This window comes from Lutjanus erythropterus, chromosome 5 (assembly GCF_056507025.1).
Source record: "Lutjanus erythropterus isolate fLutEry1 chromosome 5, fLutEry1.hap2, whole genome shotgun sequence".
Taxonomy (NCBI): Eukaryota; Metazoa; Chordata; class Actinopteri; order Lutjaniformes; family Lutjanidae; genus Lutjanus; species Lutjanus erythropterus.
This window is the reverse complement of record NC_139321.1, coordinates 21,368,732-21,386,725: the sequence shown is the minus strand read 5'-3', so window position 1 is coordinate 21,386,725 and position 17,994 is coordinate 21,368,732. Positions and strand designations below refer to the sequence as shown.

General features: G+C 39.3%; 1 protein-coding gene across 1 annotated transcript in view; it reads right to left on the bottom strand.

Annotated features, from left to right (window-relative positions):
- The window catches only part of diaph1 (diaphanous related formin 1), a 51,709-nt gene extending 35,314 nt beyond the window's left edge, over positions 1–16,395 (bottom strand). Inside the window, exon 1 of the mRNA XM_084719842.1 lies at positions 15,560–16,395. Coding sequence (XP_084575968.1) covers positions 15,560–15,658 — 99 coding nt within the window. The 5' untranslated portion in view covers positions 15,659–16,395. The remainder of the gene's footprint in view (positions 1–15,559) is intronic.
- Between the last annotated feature and the right edge of the window lie 1,599 nt (positions 16,396–17,994).

The window sequence follows — 17,994 nt, the reverse complement described above, 5'->3', positions numbered from 1 at the left end:
CATCTCTAAAACCCGCAGCCTGTTAGTCTGTCACCAGGGCAACACTGTCGTTTGTGTGCCAGAGGAAGCAGGTATGACATCTGTCCTGTTATGTTGTTACCACCACTGTGTTTGCTCACTGTAAAATTTCCCTGTCAAAAGTCATCAATTCACAAATACTGGTTTCATGCAAATACAAGGTTTCAGACATACTAATGAATCTCACACACCGTTGTTGCTTACTAAATAACATGTTGGCAAGGCAGCCAGTGTTTGTTGTTGTCTTGCAATACAGAAGTCACTGACAATGTGTTGTCAGGTTCATTTAGCACAGTCACTCGATTCTCTCTCAGTTGTTCATGATGTTGTACAGTCCCATTGATGTTAAGTGTATATATTGTACCACTGTAATGTCAGTAAAGTCTAGTTCTACTAATTATCCTAATTATTAGCCTTGCCAAGCGTTAAGCTAACTGGCCCAGCTAGCTCCCTCTTCATTACTGTGAACACAGTTAACGTGGTTACTGCAGTTAAGTATTCACATAGTAACAGACAGAGTATGCTGATCTAATTTTACAGTTTTTAATGCTTTAGTTAATGCTACAGTCATTAAGAGGTCATGCAGTAGATTATGCAGCAAAGAGCTAATATCACTGTTCTCTGAGTGTGAGCCGCAGCTGCCGTGGGGGACTTGGCTTTCAGGCCATGAAAAATGGTGCACTCATTATCTTTTAGATGAACTGTATTTTGGCTGCTACCTTGGCCAGATCTCTCTCCTAAAGGAGATTTTCAATTTCAATAGGACTTCCTGATTAAATAATGGTAAAATAAAAATAAAAATATTTTGTGTGCAGTTAGATATGCTTCCCTTTGCATTTCACAGTTTAACCACACTTGAGACTACCCTGACTCACTCACTCCCCTCTGTGACTTGAACAAGAGCTGCTCGCTCCAACACCGCTCTCTCTCTCTCTCTCTTTCACTTTTGCTCTATACTCACTATTACTCTCTCACCCCAATGTTCCCAAGTAACGTAATTTCCTAACTGATTCAAGGTGAACTGGTGCTCAGTAAGACTAGAATTTGGTCGATGCCCTTAAAAGTACACAGGTTGTTATCCAACCCTTGTCACAGATTCACAAGCATGGCTAAGCTCTGCTGTGTGGTCAACTCTTAACTTTACCATGTAAGAAATGAATGTACAGTATATTAATGGTTCTACACAGTTACAATTGCAAAGCCTTGCACTGCATTTCAATCACATCCTGCTTAATTCGTAAAAGGGAAAAAATAGATACATATCAGTGTACATCAACTTCCACACACTTCACAGCATGCATGGCAGGCATGTTGGCCAGAGCAACAAACAACAAGTTATGCCTAAAATAATGCCAAATAAACATTCATTCAGAAAGCAGTGCAATGTTTCCCCTAACATTGCTTTGGGTGGGAAGCCAAGACGGTTGCGCAAGTTTCTTTCCTCTCTGTTTCTTTCCTCTCCATGTGCACTGCTTTGTTATATATCACTGTCCAAGTCCACTCATCCTGCATTTATTTCTGCTGTCATTATTGGTGCAGAAGTCGTTGACAATGTAAATCATAACATTAATGCTATAGGGTTAATTTAGCTCAATAATAATAATAATGAATAATGATTCTCCATATTTATTTCACAACATTGCTTTGTGTAGTCAATGTTAAGTGTATTCACTGTACCGCTGTTATGTCTGTAAAGATTCATTTTAGTAATTCACCTATTACAAAACTACTAGCTACTACTTGCTAGTTGTTAAGCTAAGTGGCTGGCTCTATGCCCTGTGTTACTGTGAACACAGTTAAAATGGTTTCAGGATGTTATTATGACAATAGTGGTCACTGCAACAGTTGGGTGCATGAACAAACACAACAACAAAGACAAACGTCATATACCAACAACCATAAAAAGCTGTGTGTAGGAAACAAAGGGGGGAGGGAGATTAAACAACATAAGTCTAAGGCTAAGCCTATAATTTGGAGAAGAGCAGGGATTTTACGAATGGGATTCACAGACACACTCACAGAGATATTTAAAGGAAGTAGTTCTGAATCACAGACGTTAACAGCACACAATTTAATCATGCCCTCAGGAGGAGGCAAAGGGGAGGAAAAAAACACCAGAAGCACTAAAATAATATGGTCATCTCCCTGCAATATCAACAGTGCTGTTCAGGTGAGATATTGTATATTTTCTGCTAGAGTCATTTCTACTTGGTTCACTGCCAGTACTGTCCCCATTCCTGATGCTGTGACACCTCCTGACAAACTTCACGCTGCTTTGTTTCAAGACTGCACGCTTCACGGATGTCTGCTTACTTTGCACTTCTAACAGTCATTTCAATACAGACCAAAGACATCTTCTGGCGGTGGAGTGTTAGGCCTTCAGAGTCATTTAAATAACGGCCGTATACTGAAGTCTAGCATCTGAGAAGTGATGAGGCTGCAACACAGCACATTTAGACTCATCCACCTACATGCATCGTCTGCTCACAAAGGGAGTGGAGCATCAATCCAAGTTCACCGACAACAAATCTCAAACTTTCACCTCCATATTACCACAAGAAATGGCAAGTGTCACCCACACACACACATTCTGTCTACCTCCGTCATATCCTCACATACTCAGTCCACTGTACCAGCACAGAGATTTGGATGATATGCATGCGTAACTGACTGCTCACACTGATGACTGCAACCTTCTAAATCAACACAGACAGAGGCAGGGTTTGTTCCTATGGCAGCTTTGAGGCTTACCATATGAACAACTCTAAGTAATTAGAATTGACTAAAAGAGAAACTGCAAAAAACTAAGGAGGGAGAACACAGGAAGGTTCCTGTCTATCTTTATGAGCGTTGGTGTGTCGCTGTCTACTTCTGTGTGTACCACCAAAGTATGAATTCAGGCAGAAGCCAAAAGCCATGAATCCCAGGCTTAAGAGAGTATATTATTAGAGTATATTCTTGGACAGGGAAATATCTAAATATGTAAGAAATAGGGATGCACCGATTCTACTTCTTTTCAGACGTACGAGTACGAGCACTAGTATTTACATCTGTTTATTTGCCGATAATGAGTGCCAATACAAGTACTAAATAATTCCATTACATTCTAGATGTAACAAATTGCTCTCGCTGCTGCTGCAGACAGTGTTACAATGGTTACTGTACACATTACATCTTTGATTAAAAGGAAAATAAAGAAGAGCATAGAGAAGTTGTAGCCCGTTTATTACCCACAGCCAGGAGGACTGGAAAATGCTAACAACCAAGAAAAGAGGTTTACAGACTTGTGGTAACATTTTTTTCCCTTCATCTTCAGGGTAATTAGTTGAGGCATTCAACTAATTAATGCCTGGAACACATATTGGACAGTGGCTCTAGTCTATAGGTGCATTCTGTGAGTTTGTTTACATTTTACATGGACTGCAACAATTTTATGGACAGTTGCTTAAGTCACTGCAGTCACTGGTGGATGAGATTGAAGACAAGTCTCTCCCTGATAATGACGGCGCAACCAAGAAAAGAGGGTAAGCATTATTAAATTCCATGAACTCTGCGTCGTGTTGGTTCTTTATATGTTTTATCAGAATTGCTGGTGTTGAGTGCTTACTTTTTGTGACATGGTCTCTGGTGTTGTGTATCAAAGTAATTTTATGAGTACGAGTATGAGTATATAGTACCAGACCAATACCAGGTGCTGGAATCGGTGTATTCCTATAAAGAGTATTTCAAAATGGGTATTAATAACCAAATGTTATTCTGAGCTGCTATTGGATGTGTATTTCCTTTAATATTTTGGTATATTTACAGCTAAGATACTCACAAATTAGCCTTAGTTAGTTTAGTTTTCTACTCTTACTTTGACAGCAATTTGGGTCATTCCCAGAGCTGTTGTCAGCAGATTTTATAGATGTACAGAAGTTGTTTTGGCGAAACTCAAAACCTTAACACACACCAACACACTTGACAGTTTCCTGTGCCAGTGGTGTCCCAGCACCCCAACCACACCTGTTAAGTATCTACAGCACTGATGAACCATGAAAAATCCTGTATTTGAGAACCTCAAATATTGCTAAGCTTTATTTGGGATTGATCCATATTAAACATTATTGCCATTTCTTGCGGTCTCTTGCGGACACAGTTCCATCAACTTGTTACTGGACTATAGGTACTGAAGCCTCTGCAATACCTCAGCTCACATAGTGATTATAATGTGAACTAATGACAGATTTCAGGTTAATCTTATTTTCCTACACTCCTCGCCAAGACACAGCAGGGTGTGCATGTGTGTCCAGCAGCTAAATTTCCTCTACAGTCTTGAATGTCTTAATGGCTTGATCCATGCCTTGCAACAGGCCTAGACTGCTGTCCTACACACATTCAATTGTGCGAGAGGCACATCAGCCCATGCTGTTTACAGTCGTGGTGTTGAGATACACAGAGCAGTCTGAGATTAGCAGTAATCTGTCAGGGGGAGACTGGGGAGAGTCACAGAGGATGACTGACACTGTAATCCTAACTAAGCCCCCCATACACAACACAGGTGCCACACACAGTCAAGAGCATTCATATCTGTGAGGATCAGTCTATAGGTCCGTCTATCCAGCGCCCTGCTTACAAGCAATCTCAAGCGTATGAGTGCACACATACTGCGAAACTCCCTTCACTACACTGCCCTCTGACACTAACTATCTGACTGACAGAGAAAGACTGACAGAAAAAGAACACCACCCCTTCAGTTGATCCATGTATGACTAAAAAGACCACTGTGACCACCATGTATAAATTTTGGTAGTGGTGAGACAACAATCAATGTAACTGCATGTCTTTTTAATAGTATCATCACATCATCATACATTTGTTGTTTTAAACACTTTTAGAGTAATAACTAGTTATACCGACTAACTCGTCTCTTTCTTCCTGACACCTTTTTAGTAGAAACGGCAAAGGATGCAATACCATAAAAAATAGGTCTGACATAAGCTGAATGAAACTTCTGAATAATGTGTTCCATTTTGTTTGTTTGTAAAATAGCCACTGGGGTGACCATAATACATTTTAGAATAATCATACAAAATATTTTTACAAACAGATATTTTGTGATATGAGGATAACTCTTAATTGGGGTGTGAATAAATATATAATAAACAATTTCCTGGTTACAGTATATCCCCCACTGTTGCACAACATGTCTTGTGCCTTCCATCTGAATAGCTGAATACTCACCTCTATCTGGCTGCTACATTTTAATAGTGGCCACTGTGGTCTCATATGGTAACAGTTGCAGCCTCTTTCCCAATCCAACATCAAAAAGGTGAGGGGAAAGGGTTTTCTGAAGCTATCTGACTATCCGACAAGCATGCTGGCAACTGAAGAAGCACATCACATCTTAACCAGCTGAGCTGGCCTCATTTTATGACATAAACACAAAACTACAGACACACACAAACTACTTAACATGCAACTGACAAAATTTCAAGAAGATTGAAGGTAGCCAACCAAAACATGTTTTAAAAGGAAATCAGTAAAGCACCCTGACTTGGAAGAACATGAATAACACCTATGACTCCATAATTATGAAGTCATAGTCCTTCAGCAGAAGCTCAAAAGCCTTCCATATGCTACTCAAGCAGTTCTGGCTTTCACAAGCACCGGAGAAGAAAGCTAATCAGACATGCTGCACTTAGAAAGCACAATGCAAATTCCGTTGCAGGCATCACCATTATAAACTGGGGAATTCAGACTATAATGTGCTCACTCAGTGGTGTGCAATTCTGTTGGTGAAGGTGTGTTTAGACTAGAAAATGAATCTATAAAATGCCAAACATTCCCTTGACCAGTTTCTCAAATGTTATGATTTGTAGGGCTGAGAGGCATGGCTTATATACAATAATAAATATCTCAATACTTTTAGGCTATTCCCTGATAAACAATACATATCTCCAAATACATATTTTCTCAGAGATAACATACTGGAAATTCTCACTGTGCAAACAATTTCATCTTATATAATATGACGCAGTAGAACTGCAATATGTACAAAATCAAATATCTCAATTTTTTGCCATGGATATTGTGACAAAATCACAGGGATAACCATGAGACTTTTGGCAAATGGCTCAATAGTGTGAATACAATAACTAATTGGGTAGAGGCGATAATAGAACAGCTAGGATAGTCTGGTAAATTAATAAAATTACTTCACTTTACTGTACTGCAGCCTTTAAAACTAGTAAAAGCCATGTGACAATATAACGATATCCAAAAATCAAGATTTTCTCATGTTTATGTCCTCCATAATGTGTGACCTTGACTATACTGACTTTTTCATATTCTTCTGAAGGAGGAATTATCCGTGCACATCCGTAAAATCAGGGACTCAATCTTGCTGTCTAATATACTTCCTGCAGGCAAAGAAACCTGAAACCTCCAGCACAGAGCAGACTTCAGTATAGGGAGCTTAAGAGTTAGCATTAGCTGTGTGGTGAAACCGAAATCAAATTTCCACACTGTGGACAATAAAGTTTTCGTATTCATAGCCACTGCCAGTTCCAAACTAACTCAACAAAATAAAAGATGCTAACTATGCTCAGGATTATGATACTAGTCCCCAATTTACGTGTATAACAGACTCCTCATCTGAGTTTAAGCCTGACTGAGGCTCAAACATTTTATGCTCAATCTCTCCAGTGTTTACTCTAACACTAATGCTAGCCACCCTGATGCGCACTGCTCTGCAGTCGACCCAGTGCAAGCAGTAGCAGTAGGCATGGTGCAAGACCAAATGCAGAATTTCTAAATGGAGAAACAGTAGATATGCTTCCAGCGCACAGTATTTGGTGTTTTTATTTCTTTTACAACAGGAAGACCATGTTAAACAAAATAATTATCTTAGAGGAGTAATTTTATATAATTTCAAACATGTATGGAGAAATTTTAAAGATTAATTCAACAGCAGAAACGTTGTCCTGATGTACCAAGGATAATTGAATTATTGTGTTACCAATCTCCAGCCTGCTCTGTATTCTAACATTATCCAGGCCTCTAAAGCATCCAGGCCTCCAAAGATTTGAGAGCTGGCTGTGTGTGTGTAAAGATATTTACTAGACCACTGGTACCTCCTTGCACAATTGATGGAAAGGAGGGAAGGAGAGAGATAAGGGTACGTAATAATGGGGACGAATAAGGAAGCATCCTGTTCGCTATTTTTGCACAACTTCCTGTCACAGCCCTCAGAATTTGAGAAATAACATAACAGGGTGGAAACACTGTACGCGTGTGTATGTGCACGCACATATGCATGTACACATACTCAACTAGAAAGAGTAAGAAGAAGGAGAAGTAAGATTTAACAGTTGACAAAATGAGCATGTAGATAATACGTGAACACACAGGAGGTCAGAGTAGCTTGAAAACAAAATGTATATGTTGTATTACATTTTAATATCGTTCTATTAAAGACAGACACCAGAAATCAACAGAGGCAGCAGTTTATTTCAAGGAAAAGCAGTGAGAGGGAACAGAACAAGTGAGCACCACTGTTTGGACTAGCCTGTTTATTCATCTGAACAGAACAGACTTTAAACCTAGTAAAGGCCTTCAACAAACATCTGGGCAGGTGAAACTGGCTGTAGAAAATATTCAGTAGCTCCGAACCACTTATGCACTGAGGCTTTTGTTTAAAGTTCTTCTCTGAGGAAAGGGAAATAAGCATGACAGGGAATGACATGCACAGAGTGATACAACCTGCTCATATCAGGCAAAAAAAGGCATGCATGGCAGCATAAGGCTTCTAAACAAACAGAGACCACAAGACATGATGTTAGGCACGACAAACAGTTAACACAAAAGGAGAAGAGAGAGGTGTGACATTGTCAGTTTATCTTCACAGTATACACTAACTTTTGACTGACTTAACTACCCTTCATCGTTCCTGCAACTGTTGATGTCACACATTGCCACTGTAGGACGTAACATACCCCCTTTGCACAGCAGCCTAAAAATACCATGTCTGCAAAAAACCCTTTCCTCCTTGAGCATGCAGAATGCTGTCGCAGACTAATTAGACAGCAACACCAACTCCGCCCATTTACATACTGCATGGCTGCTCCTTTAAACAGTCAGTCAATTAGTCTATCATCTGAGCAACTACTTACAGGCAGTACAATCATTACTAAGAATGGGCAATACGTATTAAGTCCTACTGAAAAATATGTAATTTTATACTGTTGAAAGTAATGATTTTCATTATCAATAATTGTGCCATTTATTTATTTTGTTTAATATTTTTTCTATTAAATGTCCAGAAATACTAAAAAACACCATCAAAATTTCTCAGACATCCTCAAATATCTTGTTTTGTCAGACCAGCAGTTGAAAACCCAAAGATAGTCAGTTAACACAGACAGAAAACAGAAAAATTAGTCAGTAGAAGTAGTAGTGTTGTTCTTAATCACAGTTACCATAACACATTAGCTCCATATTGCTAGTAAGCATACAAAGCACACAAATGTGGGTAGATTTTTGCAGTGGCTGGTAACACAGTCACACTCAAAAGCCACTTTGGCAGGCAGCTTATTGCTGGGCAATAAAATGATCTCAATATTGTATTGTGGCATTTTTTTACTCGATATGGATTGATCTCTTGACGTGACCAGTCTGCTTGACGAAAATAATATTCATTATCCGGAAGTGCAACAAAAGAGAGACAATATCATCAAGTTATCAAACACTTGTTGAACAAATAGAAAACAAACTCTGCCTGCTGTACACTGCTGTTATCTCTTAATCCACAGTCTATAAAGTGCTGAAAGTGAGGCCTGGAGGCAGCCTTACTATGAGCGAGAGCTGTCAATCAAAGACAGCTGACAGATTCCCTCACAGAGATATTTAAGTTACATATTTTTTGGATAGGGTCCCAGCAAAGAAACGTCATAAATGTAAGCTATGTTATCATTGAAAATGTCATCATATTTAGGTAAATTAACAGTTTGATAATACAGTGTGGTGATGCAAATTAATAAATTAAGTCGATATAATAACATTTATATTCACCACATGTCAATGTTTGTTTTAAAGATTATGCTTTTATTACATTCGATATGAGCATATTTTCCTAAATCTTGATATACCTCATATGTAAACTAGACAGACATTTCCCCTGATTATTACTGTAGGTGGTTCTAGGGTCAACAGGGGCCAGTGAGTTTAGAACCCCCCGCCCTCAGGAGTCTTCAATAATAATAATATCACTTCCTTGCAATGGTATGGTGCTGAAACCATGTTGCAAATGTTGTAAATACTGTTAAAGTTACTGACACAAATAGTGTAACTGAAACAAATTTACGTTGTTGTTTTTGAGCACTATTACTATTACTACCCAAGTTGAATGTGCCTCTCTGACAAAACTAGAACTCCCACTACATTACTGTGCACAAATATGGGCCTTCTATATGGCAACAGCTTTTCTGGTATCAGCAGACACATAAAAACCAGCACAAAAACACTGCATTGGGTACTTGATGTACTGTAATCAGCAGACACAGGCTCACAAAGTCAACTGTGTTGTCTGGGTCTGAGAGTTTAAAAAAAACAAACATCTGATTCAACAACCATTCAGGTGAAGGTGAGATTCCATTCTAAGTATGGTTTTTCAGTGGTGTAGTGACTCTGCATTCCTCTGTGTGCCTGCCCCAACAAATTGGTCACTGGCACTTTTATTACACAACTCAGTGCTCACATCCAGTCAGAACAGGCTTCAGCAAACCAAACACAGTACTCAGCTGAGCCAACAGCTGTTTCTTTTTGATCTGTTAAGTACAGTAAGGATAGAGTAGGGAGAGAACATACTGAATATTAATCATCATGCTCATTTATGGCATATTATTTCAACAAGTGTCTTTACTTCATTTACTTACAGGTATTTAACATTTTTACAGGTATTTAAAATTGCTGCCAGAACTAATTCCGCAGCATCCTAGAGGAACTTCTCTGCATATTTATTTATCATGTCTCATTAAGTTAACGATTTAAAGTGTAAGCTGACATTGGATTGGCAGAACTGCTCCATGTGATACGCACTAAAAAACTTTACTCCTGTTGCACTTCTGTCTGCATCTTATCAGTTACATCACACCTAAAATCTCAGATCTTTGACCACTGAACAATACCTGCCATTAAATCACTGGCTTGGGGTTTGACCACAGGTGGAACAGACTTCAAAGTTTCAATCATAGAGAGAAGTACAGAAGAAGTTTCTGCTGTGTGATTCAACACCTCTCTAACCTTGTTTAACCATGGTTTTAGAGTCAGCTGAGTAATTTAAGCTTTCCATACCCACCACACCACCTGTAACTTGTTATTATCATTTACTGCACCCTCATGCACATTTTCTGCCTTCCTTAATCTCCTTATCTGCATTTCTCTTTTCTGGCTTCTTTCCCACTCCTCCTCTTGCTTTCTGTCAAACACTCTTCTCTTCACTCCCTCTGCCTCCCCCAGTCCCTGCTCATTGATGGCTCACTTGCTTTCTCTTGCTCAGCCTTCCTCTCTAAAATACTCCCGTTCACTCTGAGCCAAGAGGCCCCTGCCACTAGCAGTCCATTAACCACTCCAGTTTCACGCTGGCACTCAGTCATTCTTTTCTTCAGCTCACAGTGTGCTCTTCTTCCCCCAAGATGTAGCTAACAGGAAACTACGTGCCTGTGTATGCCTAGGTGTGTGTGTTGGGGGAATATAACAGACATACATATGAAGAAAAGGAGCAAGAGACCCACTGCGCACCAAAACAAATTTTTAACTACTCTACTTGACTCGGATTACTTGAGTCAGACTCTGTGACTAAAGAGTTGTGACCTGACTGGCGTAATTCATGGCGTTATCTTAAATTAAGCATTTGCTGAGGTGGTTCCCCCAGGAAGTAGGTGCAGTGCTGCACAAAGGCTCATGTAGGCACAGATTTTATGCTTGAAGGAAGGTGCACTTATACTTGCAATTAATCAGAACTTAAATGATGTACACCAACATGTCAAAGTGCATTCAACACTTAAAATTGTGCTTCCTGACAACGTGGACCCAAACCCCCCATACAACACAGCATACATGTCAGACAAACGGAGGGAAATGACTGCTGCGTAATTTAACTGAGCGTTTTTAGTCGCTCTTGTTGTGCCTGATAGTGCTTGACTGTATTGTGGTTTTCCTCTGAGGCTGAAACACGCAATGCATTACTTTAGTTACAAGGTGGGTAACATATCACAATATGTTCTGTACCAAGACACACAAACTGGAAATTTCTGCATGAAATCCAATTACAAAATTATTATGCTTCTAAAATGTTTTATTTACATATATTTTATTATTGTAAGTCCACATTCACAAATCAGAATCATTAATGTATGGATGCAACATATGGATTTTTTTCAGCTGATACCAATAATTACTTGCTTCTCATGTTCAATACCAATAAAATATCTTTGTGTATTTTAAAGTGAAGTTCATATAACCTGTAGTTAATGCACACCTGAGGGTAAGAAACTCTCAGATGTACTGAACAAAGATGGATAATATACTATTCCATAGCTCTGACCCACCAAATCTAGCATCTGACATCGCTATTCCAACAAAAAACAAAAAACAGTTCTGAAGCTTCAAACATTCATTTATTTTTTCGAGTGCTTCAAACACCCTCACAAATATACTTTGGCTTTTATAAAGCATTTTGCCTCAGAATTCAAATTTAAACTGTGACATAATCTGTCAAATCAGATGTTATTATAACCGATATTCATCAGTCATAATTTGATCTTCTGAATAATGAATAATAATATAAATTTCCCATTGTCGGGTCAAATATTTATTGTGCATTCCTAGACAAACACCATTAAGAAAGTCAAGTGACTCACTTCTATTACCTTTTATTAATACGACATAAGTAATGCGCAGGTTCAAATTGTTTACACTACTTCAAATCACTGAAAGTAAGGTCCTATAATAATGGTTTGAAATCCAAAGGTAAGGTTTATAATTACAGCTCAAAATCCAACCTACGGTATCAACAAATCCACTGAATCAATCAAGCTCTGAGAGAAGTACAAGGATGTACCAGAAGCCTGAGAAAAGTAGGCTAATATTCCTTGTCAGGACCTGAGAAACTCTTCTTGAGAGAATTCAGCAAACACTCTAAAAACAGATAACATTCCAAACTCAACAACATGTTCCAGAGCCAGAATCTGTGATCTACAATTCACCTTGTATCTCAAACAACTGTCCAAGGCAGTGATCCCTGGCTAATCCACACTGTGCCTGCCTGCTAGGTTGAGCCAGCCTGTTTATGTCAACAGCATTCATGGATGCTGATCCTTTCTGTCTCTCTGGGCCTGAAGAACACAGATAGCGCTTTTGGGAGCAAAGGTAAAATGACCCGTTTTTGGCTTCAAACAAAATAAACAGATCATTCTTAGCTATGGACATACCTGTAAGCACAGCAAATCATGTTAAGCATTCCTGTCAAACATAACTACAGGTTACATATGCCAAAAAACAGCCTGTGTGTGAACTAAGACACACATACACACACACAGTCTGAAAGGGGTTGATGTTTGGGTAAGCAGCAATTGATGCACTGAATGGTGATGGAGCAGAATATAAAAGGACAAAAATGTCCATCTGTCATAAATTCTGCATGCTGCACACACAGCCATAATATCTGTCTGAAAGCCAAACCTAGTTTAAGTGACAGTTTGGCAGCGTTACTCCAACAGCATACTGTAAAATATGTCCATTCAGTCTTGATTCATCCAAAAACTGTGACTGTGTTTAGAAGAAGAGATGATGACTAAAACTGGACAACCCACCCACACTGCTTCATTCAGTCCCAGACAACAAGGTGGAGATATACTCACCCAAGGATGATTTTGGGTCGAAACTAGGGATGAAATTATTAAGTCTTACCGGTTTCAATTTAAACAATGATAAAATTCCAGATTCTGGCACATCATTCAATGCAGCTTTACTCTGCATCCATGCTGATATCAGAATGTACATGATGCCATTTCCAATTGCTGAGGTTTTCAATATAAAACTTGGTGACAACACATTTTAACACTACCAAGATAATACTGATGAGTGTGATTATTTTGGGCACTCCAGTCATGATATGAAATTTTCACACCACTTCATCTCTGGTGGGAACACCAAATACCAAGGTGACAGGAGACCACACACATCATTAAGTCTACCACATTACATCATGGTTTTTTTTGTTTGTTTGATGAGCATTCAAAATCCACCCCTAACAAATACATAGAAGATTTGCCTCAACAACAAACATAATATGAGGGATGAAGCTGTCCAAGGCGCAGTCACTGTAAGACTGAGGAGAGGCAAAGGTAGACGGTGATAAAAATCAGTTAAGTTAATGCCACAGACAAGATGGTTGAGAGAGACAACATCACTGTGGATCAAGCATGTCAGAGATAATTCTACACCCCTTGACCTCTTTCTGAACTCTGACAGAGGTGTAATAAAAATTCTGACAGAATGGGTTCAAATTTCAGAGTTGACGTACTGAAGTCAAGGGCATACCTCACTCTAAGGTGGGCAGTCCAGCAGCACATACAGACATGTGCTCACCCTCAAACTGACTTTTGTATGCAGTGTTATCTCAGGACATTACACAATTAGTTTCTGTCTGTGACTCATGTTTACTTACAGTGCTACCTAAGCCCAGGGCTCAAAATTAGCACCAGCCACCAGTCAAATTCTAGTAAAATATGTAAGTAGCTAGTAGATTTGCTTCACTAGGCATTTAGCTGTTTTACAAAAAAGTTGATTTTGTACCCTGCCTAAACACTACTGCAATATTATGCCATTCACCACAACACTTTCTTTATTGTTAGCTATTTCTCTCATTCTCTGTCTCCACTTTCAAATGCTGAAAAAGCACAAGAGCATACATTCACAACTTACATTTACAACAATTTACACTACTCCACTGACTGTGTCTGCATGCTGGTGTAGACCGCACTGTACTCTACTAAAGTACCATTTCCTATCATAAAAACCATGCATTTAATTAGGAGCAACTACAAGCTCCAGCCACTACTGCCTGGTATACATGCTATCAGGCTCATGCCCAGGTGGTACTATTTACATGAAAAAGTTCTCAACAAAAAGCCTGAACAAACTGTTCTCTGTTCTCAACTGTGTGCTCTAAGAAAATGTGTGTGCTCATTCCTGCCAGGTGGATATAAAACACGTTGCGGTGTAAACGACGTGACGTCTGAATGGGAAAAATGAAGCTCCTGAAAACTCTTTAAAAGTAAGTGCGCATCAGTGTGCATGTTTAAGAATTGTCTACTCGGTGACCAGATGTGTCTTCTGTGCATCCTCCATGGTTACCGTTTGTCAGTGTGTACAATATCAGTTTTCACCTGTTGCTAGACATGGCCAAGGGATTGAGTTACGCAACAGTTTTTACTGGCTGACGACAAGCTTCACTACTGATGACTTACTGCTCCCATCAAGACACCACGCTGAGTCACACATGCTGTCACAGCCAGGTAGACACCGCATGATGTCATTCTGAATACATCACCTTAAGAAAATTCAATGTGTCAGTGCCACACCTTACTATAGAAAGTTAGGCCATTCATTTGACACACATATCTCAAAATGTTTTCATTATATAAGTTTAAAATACATACCTAACTGTAAAAAAAAACAACAATCATAACTGAGTCTTTATAGTTGATTAGTATAATTTGTTTGTTTGAAAAATAAAATTTGAGCCAGAGCACAAAATTATCACCAGCCAAATGCTTATAAAACATGCAAGTGACTGGTAGAATTCACTCACCAGCTAAAAAACAATGGTAATCTACTGAGTGGCTATTAACATTTAACATTCACTAACTAGAGCTGCATAACTAATTTAAATATTATCAAACTGGCAATATGGCCATGATCAATATTTAAATCTCAGAGGCTGCATTTTTTGATAAAGGAGAAATGTGACAAAACAGCATTATAATTAAGTATTATCGTGCTACAGGGATGTCCTGAAACAAACCTTGTTCTTGTTGTTCATAGCCCTATCATAATATGTGTCAAAATCAAAATATTATTTTTTAATATATGGCGCAGCCCTATGCATGAATCATTTAGCCAGTGGACAGAAAAGTTCGTTGCTGCCTCCATCACATTTGTTGATGTGTTGCAATTTCTCAGCACTGCCTAACGTCAGGTTTATTTCACAGTGCAAGTCTGCGAAGTTGAAGAGACAGCCACTTCCTCATATGCTGACACTTAGTTTGACCAGAATCATGAGTCCTACACGGTAGGATTGCAAGCTCTATGACAGCTGGTGCAAAGCTTTAGGGGGTGAAAGTAATTACAGGTATGGTGGCAGATTGTTACTCTGCAACTTCACTTGAAACATGAGAGAAAGAAAATGTAACCATCACTGGAGGTGGGTGCAACACTTTAGAGCCCATGTACCCAAACAGCACAGAAGTCAAACAAGTTAAACCTGTGGGATACTTACAAATTTCTTTTTCCCATCTCCATCCTCATAGTTCTTCTTTGATTTCTTGTCCTTCTTGGGACCAGCAGCTGAGGCAGAGTTCCCCGTGGTGGGATCCATATTTATAAATTAATCCGTTTCCTTGAATTAGGTGTCAAAGTAAAGCCGTGTGGCGGTAATCTCACCACACTCAAACGTGAAAATACAAAGCAAATGTTTCCAATGACGATGATTCTTAACTTGCGAAAAGACCAACTGTTGATTCCCCTGGGCCTTGGCTAGTCCCCTTGCTAACTAGCCACAATTAGCACAGTGTTGCTAAATGATTTGGTAGAGTGCCAACTACACGGAACGAACCCCTCGCTAAGCCGCCTGTCTGTATCACTGAAGGAGGGAAATTCAAAGCACAACCCCAAGTCCTAGTGACGAGAAGTACGAAAACAACCTGTTGCGTTTATAAAACTTAAATGTGTACTTTATCCTATCGGTATCCACGTGTAGCACAGACCGAAGCTTTAACAGTGTGGATTTTGTCCCGAAAGTATGAGGTACTAACTGTGCTAACGTTAGCTTTAGCTAGGCTAGCGTGCCTGGCTACAGTAGGTAAAGTCTCCGTGAGAAAAAAAAAATCCCACTTCCACGAGTTGTTTCGGCGACTTCAACACGGCCGACGAGTTGGTGTTACGGGTGACTTGGTCCGGCAGTGTCTCGCAAATTAGTTTCCATGACTGCTACAAGTTTCGTTAAGTTTTTAACCCCTGAATGACAGCGGGGAAGCAACTAACGTCCCTAGCGCTACAGCGAAGTCTTCCTGTTCTTCTGACAGTCCGGTCAGAGCTGGTTGGGGAGGAGCCTGCGCTCTGCTGCGGTTACACCTGAGAGAGATGATTTAACTGACACCATCAGCATGACTGCATAGATATGTGGTGTCCAAGGGTCATCACTGCCCCATGAAGAGTCACAGGGTCTCACGCTAAAGTAAAGATCAGTCTATCTGCTGACTGATGCTAAAGAACTTGCCAAAATTTCCCCTGTAGCGTTTCCATGGCAGCACTGGTAATGACTTTTCCTTAGAACAACACAGGAGTGACATCACAGTGAATTGTGTCATAATTCTAGACCATAAAATCTACAAAGACTCGGGGAAAAGACACAAACGGTTAATTCGGATGTAAAATGAGCGGTTTGGTTGAATTATCCACCAGCAGCAGGCAGCACAGGCAAGTTAACCTGAATATTACAAGCACTGGTAGGTAGTAGGACAGATCAGGGACAATTGTAACATTTTGCTTCCTAACTTACAGACTACTTGGAAAAACTCTAGTCATCTTTTGACATGAGAAACATATGTGCACTAATTAATAATACAATATATACTATATCTTCACTGACAAGACTGCAGTCACTCAGTCTTGCAGTCATTAAATTGTATATACCAGTTAGTAGTGCCTATATAAGCATAGTTTTCTCAATTTCATTTTTGAAATTGAATGAATGAAATTGATGAAAGCTTAAATTCACAGTCATCTAAACTTTAGACAGCAGAGGAAAAATACTGTACATCCAAAAGGCAACTTTCATACCTCGTTTTTTGTTGTTGAAAACACTTCCTAAGGTGAAATGATGCTGCTGTTGTTCAGGAGGCAAAAAGAGAATCCTTCTGAGTGTGTGTAGGGTAAGTATCATCACTCTAGCTTGTTTCTGACTGGCGGAATTGAGTGGATTACAAATGTCCCCAGTCTTCCCTACTGCACTATGGAGTTATCACCTTAACATTTTGCTTAATTTAACCACTGGCACCCCATCCATATATGCAGTTCAACCAATAGTTCATACTGCAAATATCTAAGTAGCAGAGTTACAGTTTAGCACTAAAACAGTTCAAGGGAAGGACAAAGAATATTCTATTCCTCCTATTATTTCATTCATTACATGTAGCATAACAGCTAGGCCTATATCCCATAAGAGAGATTGTGTTACCTGTAATTAAAGACTAACATAGTTTCTTCTCTCCTACAGTCACTGTTCCTTACCTTTTCTTGATGACATACATTTCTGCCTCCTTGACTCAAATTTAGATAAGACTCGCTATAGACCTTACACTCAGACATCTAAATTTGCACACTTCCTTGATATTACACAGGGAACTGATCTTATCTTGCACATCTGGGAGCTGCTGGAGCTATTGTGCAAGTGTTACAATGATTGGCCTATTGATAAAAATGTAGGTCACGATCAGTAACCTTCCCTTCCTTATTGAACTATCAAGACAAGTGATCCAGCTTCATTTCAGTCTATGTTTTGTGTGGGTTTAGGTTTATTTTTTGTTTGTTTTCTGGTGTTCTGCAAAGGTGATGCTCCAGCATGCTTCAACATGTGTGGCTTGGAAACTTTACCATGTTGCAATCATCCTGTGACTGTATTGTAATCATACTGTGCAAAACAAATAATCAGAC